Source organism: Triturus cristatus, chromosome 3_2 (genome assembly GCF_964204655.1).
Source record: "Triturus cristatus chromosome 3_2, aTriCri1.1, whole genome shotgun sequence".
Taxonomy (NCBI): Eukaryota; Metazoa; Chordata; class Amphibia; order Caudata; family Salamandridae; genus Triturus; species Triturus cristatus.
In genome coordinates, this window is record NC_140584.1 from 98,399,152 (window position 1) to 98,412,466 (window position 13,315).

A 13,315-nucleotide genomic window follows, 5' to 3' on the forward strand; every position below is an offset into this window, starting at 1 on the left:
CATGGCTGGGTGGGATGTTGGAGACCTTCGGCTTGGTGGATAGTTGGAGACTAATGCATCCGACCCAGTGTCAGTTCACCTTTCATTCGGGGGCGCATGGGAGTCTCTCCAGGTTAGACTACTTCCTTATGCCCGCGGCGCAGACTGGTCGGATTCGAGAGGTCAGACACCTGGCGCGTGGTATCTCCGACCATTCTCCGCTGTGGCTTCTCTTTGACACCGGGTCGCGGTCCGCAGGGCGGATAGCTCCTATTAACCCCTGGTACCTGCGGGACCCTGCGACTCGTGACAGCCTGGTTAAGGCCATGGACCAATACTTCAGTGAAAACGAGGGGTCGGTGTCGTCTGCGTTGTCCCTTTGGGAAGCCTTTAAAACTGTGATACGCGGACACGCCCTCGCCCAGATAGTGGTGGCCAAGAAGGTTAGGAGCGAGGCGGTGGTGAAGCTGGAGACTGACATCTCGGGGTTGGAATCGGCCTTGGAGGCGAATGTTACTCCGGACGGGCTACATGCCCTTAGCCTGAAACAGTTCGAATATAGGTCCCTGGTCACTGACGCGGCCAAAACTATGTATAGGGAGCAGCAGGGCCGATTGTATGACGCGGGGGACAAGGCGGGAAAGTTGATTGCGTGGCTGGACAAAAAGGAGAGAGTGAATCGTGTTGTCCCCGAGTTGCGTGCCGCGGATGGTGTGTGTGTGACTGAGCCGGATGAGATTGTGGAATGTTTCGCTGACCACCTCCGGGCGGTGTACTCCCCGGTGACTGACAGAGATGAGGATGACTCTCGCCTCCTACTGAGAGATATAGCTCTGCCCGGCCTGTCCGTTGAGGACCGGGAGCGGCTGGACGCCCCCTTGTCGTCGGATGAAATAGCGACCGCGATCCGTTCCCTTCGCTCGGGCAAGGCTATGGGTCCTAATGGTCTGCCCATTGAACTATACAAATTGCGTCCTGATAAGCTTGCGCCCTTCCTCAGCCGCATGTTCCGCGACTCTCTTGCGGCGGGTTCCCTTCCGGCCGACCAGCGCTTGGCCACTATAGTCGTTATCCCCAAGGAGGGCAAGCCGCGAGACCGCTGTACTTCTTACCGGCCTATTTCACTGCTCAATGCGGAGCCTAAAATCCTGGCGAAAGTCCTGGCCAATCGATTGTTGAGTGTCGTGTGCGACCTTATTCATCCGGACCAATGCGGCTTTATCCCGCACCGTAACACCGCTCTTAACTTGCGGCGTCTTCACGGTGCCCTTGCCAGGGCGGAGTTCCTCTCCGAACCGGCCGTGCTGGTTTCTTTGGATGCCACGATGGCCTTTGACACTATTGAGTGGCCATTCCTCTGGGCCGTCTTGGATAAATTCGGCTTTGGAGAGGGATTTATTGGCTGGGTGAGGCTCCTTTACACGGGACCCATGGCGCAAGTGGTGGTGAATGGGCGGGTCTCTCGGCCCTTTGCCCTCGGCAGGGGCACGAGGCAGGGGTGCCCGTTGTCCCCGTTGCTTTTTGCTCTCGCCCTGGAGCCACTCGCTGCCTGGCTCCGTTGGGAGCCCTCGCTTAGAGGGATCCGGTGGGGCCCGGGCTTCGAAGATCGGGTCTCGCTGTATGCGGACGACATTCTCCTGTATCTCACCTCACCGCGGCAGTCACTCAACGTCCTCTTTGACGTTCTGACCTCCTTTGGGAATAATTCGGGTCTCACGATCAATTGGTCTAAATCCTGCGTTTATCCCATCTCTGGTGGTCCTCCTCTCCTGCCGCCTCGGCTCCCGATTCAAATATCTCTGAGTGGCTTTAAGTACCTGGGGATATACGTTTCGCTGGACCCGGTGGCTCGCTATGAGCAGAATCTCCTGCGTCCACTTCGGCGACTGCGGGAGGACACGGCCCGGTGGTGCAGGCTGCCCCTGTCCCCGCTGGGTCGGGCCGCGCTGTTCAAAATGATGTCCCTTCCCAGGTTCCTCTATGCACTCCAGAACTCCTTCGACGTTATCCCAGTGGCCTACTTTCGGGAGGTGGAGAGCCTGCAGAGGAGACTGGTGTGGGACGGGCGGGCGCGTATTGCTCTTGCCAAGCTCACTCTCCCCTGGTATGACGGGGGCATCGCGCTTCCTGACATTCGCAGGTACTATTGGGCCTCGCAGCTATCTGCCATTAACCACGCCACGTATGCGCCCGGCTTGAATCCGGCGTATGAGATGGACAAGTTCCTGCTTCCCGGCGGGAACTATAACAGGGCACTTTATTCCCGCCTGGCTGGCCGGACCCTTACGGGTCCTACTAAGATTGCTGTGCGGACCTGGAGGGCTGCCACTGCGGCCATGGGCTGGAGTGAGCGATTAACATGTGCTACTCCCTTGTTTGCCTCCGACTGCCTGGGCAGCTTGTGGACCACGAAGGGGTTTGACCAGTGGGACACGATTGGTATCAGCAAAGTGGGAGACCTGTGGCACAAGGGCGCGGTCAAGACTTTCGCGGTGCTCCAGGCCGAATACGAGCTGACCGACAGGGAGTTCTTCCGCTACGCCCAGGTTCGACACGCCCTGCTCTCGGTCTTCGGGGAGGGGACCAAGATCCCTGTTTCCTCGCCCCTCGAGGACCGCATACTTGACGGACATGTCCCTGATAGTACTATTTCTTTAATTTATAAAAAATTAATTAATCACCGGGCGGACCTTTTTGTGCGCCTTCGGGAGGCTTGGACTGGGGATGGGGTGGAATTGGACGACGAAGATTGGCAGTCTGCACTGTCGTCCCCCAAGGAGGTTGCCATTCCGGCTCGTCTCCGGTTGGTACAACTCAAGATTCTCCACCGGGTGTATGTGACGGGTCCTCGCTTGGTCTCGATGGGATTTTCCGACGACGGGCTCTGTAAGCGAGGCTGTGGGCTCAGCGCCACCTTTCTTCATATCCTTTGGGAGTGCCGCGAGGTGGCGGACTACTGGCGCCGGGTCCACACGGTTATGGGACAGGTCACTGGGGTTGTGCTGCTGCCGGAGGTGCGTCGCTGTGTCCTGAATGTGTGGGAGCCCAATGACTACAGCGCGGCTCAGACTCGGTGGGCGGCCCTAGGGAACATGATTGCCAAGAGGGACATAGCGCAACTTTGGGGCGCTCAACGGCCGCCCACCGTGTCAGTATGGAAGGAGAATATGGACTGGTGTATGTTTAGGGAGAAGACAGTGTATGTGGCCCGTGGCAAGCCGGGGGCATGGGGTAGAATTTGGGGGCAATGGAACGCGTACCGCGGAGGCATCTGTACGCCCCCCCTGGTAGACACTGATATCGCCATGTCCCCCTGACCCTTGATGGCTCCTGGCGCCTTTTGGAACAACTACATATGGACGTTCATCTCCCTTGACCCCCTCCCCCCCCCCTCCGTCCCCGGCCTCCCGGTACTCCTCTCTTTAGCGGTTTGCTCAATTGTCCTGACTGGAGTTTCCCGGGGGGAGCCTGACCCGCACTGGTTTCCCTCATAACTCGCCTTTTGTTTTTTATTGTTTGTCTTTTTGTTTTTGTGATTGTTGGACTTACGCTTCCTGTTCCTCGAGAACTATCTGAAGCCACTGCGGGGCAGTGCCCTGGGATCTGATTGTAGCCTTGATATGTGTAGATTTCCTTCTGTACCTAGCGGCCGGCCCGGGTGGTTGTAGGCCCGTACTTGTAACCGAATTATTGCTCAATAAAACTTTTTCAAAAAAAAAAAAAAAAAAAAAAAGTAAATGCTGTATTCAAGGTTATTAACGTGGCCAGAGCCAAAGACCCTCTTTCAGCAGTACTACTAAAAGCACACAATTGATCACCTAAGGTCTGGCAACAGCTATGTTGTAAGCTAGTCCTAAAACTGATGGAGTTGAATGCAGGTCAGAGTAAATTATAGTGACTGAGATTTTTTCAATAATTCCACTCATTGGGGTTTGGCTTTTTCTCAGCTTTCAAGTGTTACATCTGTTAGTAGTGGGGTTTCGCACAGGTAACGATGTGAGGCGGGCCGATTGGGAGGTTAGTGGAGTTTGACATACATTGGGAAAGTGGAAAGAAAAGAGTCAGAGATACGGCGAGCACAAGGTAAATGGTTTTATTTATTTATTTCTTTACTCTCCACTTTTCCGTCGTATATCGAACTCCACTACCCCTCCCCCGCCTAACCGCCCCACAGTGTTAACTGTGCGAGCCGCCACTGTCAATTATTGCTAATGTGTGTCTTCAGAGTGATCCAAGCCCATCCTATTAGTTACACCTATTCCTTAACTTCGCAGACCATTCATGTTAACCCTATGTTGCACTCACATTAGCCTTATCTCGGTGACAGTCGTTAGTGTCCTCACTTTTCTACCTCAGACTACCCTTACCCCCCTTTAAAAGCTGTTCACTACATTTCAGTACCTTCTCTGTCCTGATATGAATTCCACAACCTGTCTGTTTCTTCTTCAAGTTTCTCAAAAATAATATGCCCATGAAGGTAGTTTTTTTAGACATATTTCATGTGTTAAGGATACTCTGCCCATACTCCTACTGACAATGCCCTTGCAGCACCCTGCTCTCCAACATTTCACACAGTGCATTCATACCGGCTGAGCAGCAAGGACCAGTGAAAGCACAGGGTAACATGCAAAGTAAAACACAAGATATAGCATTCGCCCTGTGTTGCGGACCAGGTACTCACTGCCTGTAGCCAAAACAAGCAGAGCTCAGCTGACCTATGTGCCTGAAAAGTAAATATTCTGCTACAACAAGCTTGGCGTTCTCTGAGGTACAAATTAATGTATGAAATAACGTTATGTCCAAAGCATACAAAACTGAAATGGATGAAACAGTAGAAGCAGTGAGGTGAAGTGAATAACAAAGTAGTACGTATCTTAAGCTGTTGAGCAGCAAATAATGGGTGAAATCTGGGTTGTACTGGAGACTCTGATCTGTTTAGGCAGCTTATTTCGTGCGTGTGTGTGTGTCTGTGTGTGTGTGTGTGTGTGTGTGTGTGTGTGTGTGTGTGTGTGTGTGTGTGTGTGTGTGTGTGTGTGTGTTTGTTTGTTTGTTTGTTTTTATATAATGATGCTTTAAGGTTGTTTGAAGCTATTGAGTAAAAGAAAAAAAGATAAAAACTTAATTCTTGCTTCCAGAATCCTGTCTGGCAATGTCTATACATTGATATTGAATGTCATGCATCTCTAACTATCCATATTGTCTCTATTTCAGACTGATACATGCAGGGCAGCTGTTCAATGGCTTAGCGGGCCCAACTGTAATGAATGCTGCTCCATTCCTCTCAACAACATGGTTTTCCCCGGATGAGCGGGCAACAGCAACTGCCATTGCATCGATGCTTAGTTACTTTGGAGGCGCATGCGCGTTTTTGGTTGGACCACTGGTTGTTCCAGGTCCGAATGGAACAGCACCTCTGGCCTCGCCACATGGGCACAATGGCCAAATGAGGGATCGCATTGAAGCTGTAATGTATGGAGGTATTTTAGACTTTCATTCACTATACTGTACCCGTTTTACTGAACAGAAACTTTTGTTCTTATAATTATCAGTCTTTCACTTCACCTACCCAGTGTGAGTCTTTAAAATAGTTATCGTTTGGTGAATTTACTAAATTTGACCACATGAAACTGTTCTTTCTTTGTTTTTGTTGAGATGTGAACTGAGCTCTTTGCGGTACTACTTTTAACCTATCTATTCCATGCTTTTGATCTGATTAGACTTTTATTGGCCTGGGAATTTTTCACTTTTACCATGGCAATAAAAACTACTCTTTTGGGTTAACTTAAACTATTTGGGAGCAACCTCAGGAAACTGGTGGTGCTGATCTTAAGAAAAACATACAGTGCAGTTCTCTCCTAATGGTTAGTGGACAGAGCATCACTTTTCCCACAACAGACACACCACAGAGCTATAATTACACTGTTTGGGTGCTCCAGTGCTTTCTTCCTTTCATGCTGGTAAGCGGATGAACCTTGAGTTATTGTAAAAGCACTCACCTCTCCCAACTCAAAGAGGCTGCAACAGGAAAGTATACTGTTGGCATTTTCATTAGCTAAACTTTTTTGTCACCTCACTTCCATCTTCCTGATATGCTGCCTTGCAGATTGGCAAATACAATTCTGTATTATTATGTTTTCTGTAGGCCTATAGGAAACTTAAGGTTTCTTAATGAATTGGTAAACGGGAATGTGTGATTCACTTCACGTTGAAAGTGGTTGCTATGTTAAGACTACCAGATGTGAAATTCGAGTCTCCGCTTTGCAGCAGTGAGGCAGGTAATATGTTGTACTGTCATTCTCTTCTATGGTACACACTATAGTATGCTGTATGGTAAAATTTTGTTGAAATTGTGAATGTGGGTGTACGGGAAGGCTGTAACTGATGTGTTTTGTGGGTGTGTGCTTGAGGAAAAATCTTCATTGTGATTCTCTTTTAAGAAATTGCTACTTCTGATGGCTGTTTCTAGCTCATTGCCAATAAGAGACTGGGCGGAGACCTGATGGGTCCAGTTGGCGCAGTCGCATGTCTTATTGTCGGAGCCGGTGGATCCATGGTGCACAAAGATGCTCCAAGGCGACGCAGCATTGCCTGTTTGAAAGCCTCTACCTGCTGCAGAGTACAAAATGACTGGAAATTTGAGGCGCATTGGCTCCAGCTCCACAATGGGGTCAGAGTCAGACCCCTGAAGTTGAACTTACTTACATTTTCACTCATACACCCTTTAAAATGCTTTAAAGTGCTCCTTTTCTCCCTCATACAGGGACCCCTGCCGTACTTCACTCCTCACTGACTCACCCACTCCTCCTAGCAGCCCAGGATACTAAAATCTTCGTGCTTAACAGACATGGGTCTGCATCCTGCCACAGATCCCAGTTCCTTTCAGACACAAACCCATGTCTTGCTAGGCCATGGCTAAATGGATTTCATTAGATAAGACATTTAAGTAATCTAGTGTGCGGACCTAAACTTTGTATCTTTTAGCCCAAGTTAAGTGGGTGGGAGGTCCTGAATCTGTGGCTTCTGGAAGAGCACTTCATCTTGAACCGTGTCACCTCTGCCCTTTCAGATGTAGGAGCACCATGGAAAATGATGGGAAGTGCAGCTGTCAGTTGTAGCTCTAATCTGTTACTTCTACTTATGGGAGATGCAGCTACCAAAGTGAAGGGTTCTAACATTGGCAGGAGGGGAAGAGTTGTCAGACACTTACTAAACTGGATTATCCTCCTTGGTTTAGCATCCCTTTAAGAGATTAGCTGTAACTTTATATCCGTTGACAGGACCGATTTCCATTACCAGAAACGCATTCAGTCAAATCCATCTGGGACTAGAAGACTCTTTTTCTAGTCTTATTGGTCAGAATTAGCACAGTTGAACACCCCCAGCCCACCACTCCCTCTCAATTATTCACAGATTAATAGTAATTTCCCAGTGCTTGTGGAAATGTTTACAACATTTAGTAACAGTGGATTGTATTTACTTTCAATCCGTATTATGGCCTAAAATTCATGTTTAAGATTCTAGTAAATTCATGCGAGCAAATATGATGTATATGGTTCTGGATCTAATGATAATCATATGTGGATCATTTGTTAGCAGGTGGTTTCTTATGGTAACATTTGGCTGTTGGTTCTACTGAATTTTGATGTTCTTGTAGTAACTGTGCCTGTTATGCCTACAACTTGGTTACTAATATCTGGTTCCAGGACCCAGTGTTTCCTGTGCTAGGGAATGTGTATAACCGAATTAAAATCCACTCCCACTATAAAGTACAGGGGCAGGGGATAGCTTCATATATAGCTTTATTCCCCCTTTCACAGTGGACTCTAGGAACTTCATATATTATCTGAATGAACTTATACAATCATACACACACCATTAAGATTGTCTATTACCTATACTTTGTGACTTGTGGTTCAACCCTAGGTGCAACCCTACTTCTCCCACTGTATCTAGGCAGGTCATCCAGATGAAGGGCAGAAAGGTTAAGGGCATCGTCCTGTGGTGTGATCCCTGTTTACGCAAGTTAAATTTTTAAAGAGCCCAGGATCTGAACTCGTGCTACATTCACCTCCTTCTAACTTTTGTCATGAACCACGATCCTGTCCCTCCCTGTGTGGCCTAAATGTTTTCCTTACAGAGAACCACTGATACACTACTCCTCGTGTTTTCTATCACTTCTCCTTAATGGTCCCATGTGTATATGGTGTCACTTCATTGCTTAGGTTGCTGCTCTGTCATTCCAGAGATTGAGGAGAAGTCTGCAAACCATAGAGGATGACTGGGCAAACGCTTCCCATTGCAGTTTCTTCTTTGCCACTCCTTGTTGGACCCACATGAGCATATATTATGGTTGCGTATTTTTAAACGACTCCTTCATGCTGGTTCTGAAAGGACTCTTCAGGGTGTACTTCACAGGTGCTCCACAGTGACCCAGGACAGCATACACTATAGGCAGCTACATAATGCCCATTCTCATGGGTGTTCCCTTCTTCTCCATTGGTGGAATCTTTAGCACATATACCATGGTTGCCCATCCATTCCTTGCATTGCTCCCCTGCTCCTCCATTGCGGGCTCCAAACCATATAGGATAGATGATACAAGGTTGTGCCCACCCTCCTCCAAGGGTATCATCATTCGCTTCCGGGCAATTGCTATTCTGCTTTTCATTGTGCTTTAAACTGTATGACACAGCCAGTGCAAAAATGATAAGTATCGCATATATGCACAATTGAGTTTTTTATCACGTCTTTTTACTAAACACTGTGCACAAGCATAACTACACATTTGCTACAACATTGTTTGAGCTGTCTCTGCCATACCTGTACAACACCAGAACTCTTCCCACATAGGCCACACTATACGAAGGTGTATTCTGTTCATCCCCACACCAACTACTAATGCTAAAACTAGCCATCTTTCTAACTTTTTCACTTTAGATTCTCGTACAGGCACAACAGCAGAAAACACGTTAGGGTCACAACTTTGGTCTTTACATATAACATCTAACACCACTCACATAAGCCACGTGAGAGAGAGACATTACATTCTTCCATTCAAAGCACTCCCACGTTTGATGTCCGTTTGCAAAGCACTTTGGTGCCTTGTTGGGGTCTTAAGGCTGAAATAATGCAACAGGTTTACCTTCAAGCCACATCGCAAGTGACATTGTGAAAACACACTACCCAACACCAGCAACAACACAATCCACAACAGCACATACCACACATATAGCTTATGTCTGTTTCTACTACTCACATGCTACTGCACTGAAACCCTACTCCACTGACACTGTACTACAGCTTCACTCAAATTACATACATCATCGCCTTCATCAGTGGTTATTAATGTTTTGACTTTTGTGGACCCCTACTTAATCATTACTAGAATCCAGGCACCCCCACAGAATAGTTATTGGAATCCAGGGACCTGCACTGAGTCATTAATGGAAGCTGGGGACTACAGCCTAATCAATTTTGATGATTTGAACCTTTAAACAGTACATAAAAATCCAGACACAAGCGTTCATCAAAGAAATTCATGAATTATTAAATATTTAATTTAATTCACAAACTAATATAAAAACAATCGAAATTTTAGTTTAAATAGGAAGACTGGAGATTTTCAAACTTCTACTGAGGTTATACTTTGTTGGATGAACTTGTACTGACTGCTACTACGATTCCATCTGAGCATACCAACTAACTTTTTAGCCTCCAATTTCAAAATAATTTACATTTACAGAACGTTTTAAAATTTTCAGTTTTAGATATTGTTTCTTCATTTATATACACTTTAATAATCTGTTAATATTATTTAATTTTCTAAGCAGTCACAGACACCCTGAGTAGACTTCGCAGACCCCTACAGGTCCCCGAACCACAGGTTAAGAACAATTTTGTAATGATGTAACTTGACTACTCAATATGTTAAACTGGGTTTATTTGAGTACATAAGGACAACGCCTCAGCCACCATTAAGCCCTGGTCTGCCAACTCCCAACCGCCGCTCTTAGAACATCTTGCATCCCACATTCTACTACCACAAGTTCCAGGTATCCTTGGATACCTGGATACCACACACCTTTCCCCTTTATATCAAATGGATATTATCATTCACAACGTAATTGCAAAATCATTAATAACAACTATATACATAGGAATAGAAGAGTGGGAGAAAAGATCTACAAGGAACCTTACCAAAACTGATACATCTTGTAATTAAATTTGATGAAAGAGAAGTGAGGGAGACAGGATATACAAGGAAGCTTACCAATACAGATACATCTTATAATTGAATGTGATGACCCAAAATAGCACATAATCTTTAAAACATTCAGGTGGTCCTGCCCTCCTGTTGCTCTGTTGCCAGCTAACTCCACCTGATGTCATGTCTCCTGCAGGGGATCGCTCCCATCTAGGTTCGTGCTCAGGCCCCTTTTCACGTTGCTCATGATATTCCTCCTGTGTGTCCCTGCTCCATGCTCTGTAGCCACTACCACCATCCTTCTAAAATTCCAAATACGGTTATCTTCTAGTTTGACTGCATTTTAAAAAAGTTTAACCACTCTTTGAGGACTACTATACCTTGTTGGCTTTGTCACACCTGTAAGCAATTTTATCCTGACCAAATCCCCCACAGATACTACTGTACACTTTACTGCATGGCTCATGTCATACTGCCTTTTCCTACACAATGTTTTTTCCTGTTGCCTCGTTGTCCCAAGTCCCACCTCCTCGTCCTTTCCCTTGAGATATCCAGTGTGGGCACATCTGAGAGTTAGGCTCTCTCCCCTAAACAATTCAAATGGTACCTTACCCGTGACCGAGTGTAGGGTGAGACAATTCACTTCCACGCTTGTCTGAATCTCTTTCCTCCAATCTTTTGCTTCTTGTTGAGCTATTTTTATAACTTCTTTGAGCACATTGTTAAACCTTTAAACCAAGGAATTAGATTCTGTGTGATATTAAGATCATTTCTTGTGGAGAATACCCCTTTATGAAAGGAAGTTTCCATTTCTGGGAAAACCAGCTGTAATCAATTATCCATCAAAATGGAATCTGGAACCCCCTGTCTGGCAAAAATGTCCTTTAAAAATGTCACTACATTACTTGTCTCAATACCCTAAGTGGATATTATCTCAGGCCACCTAGAGAACAAGTCCACCAAAACATAATATTTCCCAGAGTGATGTCTAGGCATATTTGCTCCCATGGTCTCTGAAGTTATTTTATTATCATCGTAGGTTGTGTCCTCGCTTTACAGACTTTGTCACTGCTTTTCCACTCCATGCACTGACCTTTTTACTTGGGCCCGGCCTCCAAATATGAAGTCAAAACCTCTCTTTGGTCTTGCTGATGCACAGGTATCCCTGATGTGCCGGGTTCTACGCCTCAGCCTCACAGGAGGAACCAATTTGGTGCCCCTCCACACCAATCCATGATGTTTTGCGAACTCATTCCTGACAACTGGTTATGTTCACCCCAGCCTTTCTCAATGAGTTCTGTTACTTGTGTCAACAACTCTTCTTTGTTCACCTGATCTATCCATTCCTCATGACCTGTAATCCCTTCCGCAACTCAATACACTTCAAGCTCACTCAGCTGCCACTGATGTTCCTAAGTGGGATCCTAACCCCTGCGTTTTCATATTCACTAATCTCGATAAGAAATTTGCCACACTATTCTCAGTTCTGGCTATGTTGTCGTGAGGATTCTGCACATACACAGAACTATGCGCAGGAAAAAAGGACCTCGGTGTATAGGGGCTGAACCTTCCTACCACCTTAGTACCCAAAATCCCAAAACCAACTAGCTATTGTGTCTCATTCGTTCTCCTACATAATCACGAACCTACAAATGATTAGACAACCCAGAACACAATACTCCCGTCTCTCTCAGGAATCGCGGTAGCAAGATATACTCTTTCGCTTACTCACTAGTACTTGTCCACAATAAGAATTGACAGAGTCACTGTTACAGTTCAAAATGTTTATTTTAACTAACGTGCTCTATAATGAAGTATACGAGTAACTACCAGCAGCGAAATGCTTAAACCTAAAACAGTTAGCATTGTTACAATTCCATAGAATATAAAGGTGGATGTCGTCTTATACAGACAGTGGATAACGGACTATAAGGCCTAACCACCCTCCCCAGGGCAAGATGTAGTTTATTATATAAAGGAAGATCTCTGGGCTTTGTCAGCAGACCCCATACCTTAGTGCCTAGATGGAAGTTTAACATCATAGGAACTGCATAGCTCTTCTCCCTGGAATAGGTCCCTCTCCAAGTGTGTCTTTCATAAAACATGCATCCCGTAATATCAAAGCACGAGTTTCCAGAAGTGCAGTTGTATTAGCATGTTTTGTCTAGGTGCTAGGGACTGACCAGAACAGAATAACAAGGGGCATTGTTTATCGACCTTGCACATCGTGTTGAGACTCAATTCCAGGAACTAGCAGAGAACGTGAAAAGCAGGCAGTTCTCATGTGTAAGGCATAAACAAGTCTTGCAAAATAACGTCATGTAGTAACGTGCGCAAAAGCAGCATCTTGGCAGCAGAGCTCATGCTAACTTAGCATTGTCGACAGTGACCCTAACGGCCATATAACAATGTATTCCACCTTAAAATTAAAGTTTTGTAATGAATTATCAACTTGCAAATTCTTCTCGATACTGCATCAAAACCCTTTATGTCAAAAATCGCTTTCAATGTTTGTGATCCGTTCTCACCACAAATTGTGTGCCCCATAGAAAATTATTTCGTTTTTTTATGACCCACACTATACATGGAGCCTCTCTCTCGGAGTATTGAATCTCATGTCCCTTTAAACTTCTTGACAGAAACATTATAGTGCACTCTTCCTTTCCTATAGCCTCTTTTAGAACAGTCCCTAGCCCTTTCACACTGGCATCAGTTACCAATACCGATTCATCCTTTGTTTTGAAAGCTTTCAAAGAAGGGGCATTAGACAATGCCCCTTTGAAATCATCCAATTCTTTCACATTGTGTTGACCACACAAATTTTACCCCTTTGTAGGTAGAGCCTAGTAGCAAGTGTGCATGCGCTGCTTGCTCTGCGAGGCATGCTGCAATGGAGTATGCACTGGGAGCCCCGCCCACTCTTCGCCCACTCCGATCAATATTTGTCATTGGCTTGTGTCATTGTCCTTCGTAAACGCTGGCTTCTTATTCGTAAATAGGCTTTTTATTCCGTCCTTGGTACCGCCTTGTCTGCATTTGTTACCTCCCATAATGACTGTACCTTTTACGTGGCTCGTTACACAATCTGCTTCATCTAGTGGGTGACCACTATTTTGTTTATTGACACTGATG

General features: G+C 46.1%; 1 protein-coding gene across 1 annotated transcript in view; it reads left to right on the forward strand.

Annotated features, from left to right (window-relative positions):
* The window catches only part of SLC49A4 (solute carrier family 49 member 4), a 285,208-nt gene that overhangs the window by 160,162 nt on the left and 111,731 nt on the right, over window positions 1–13,315 (forward strand). The window contains exon 3 of the mRNA XM_085647320.1: window positions 5,191–5,456. Coding sequence (XP_085503446.1) covers window positions 5,191–5,456 — 266 coding nt within the window. The remainder of the gene's footprint in view (window positions 1–5,190; window positions 5,457–13,315) is intronic.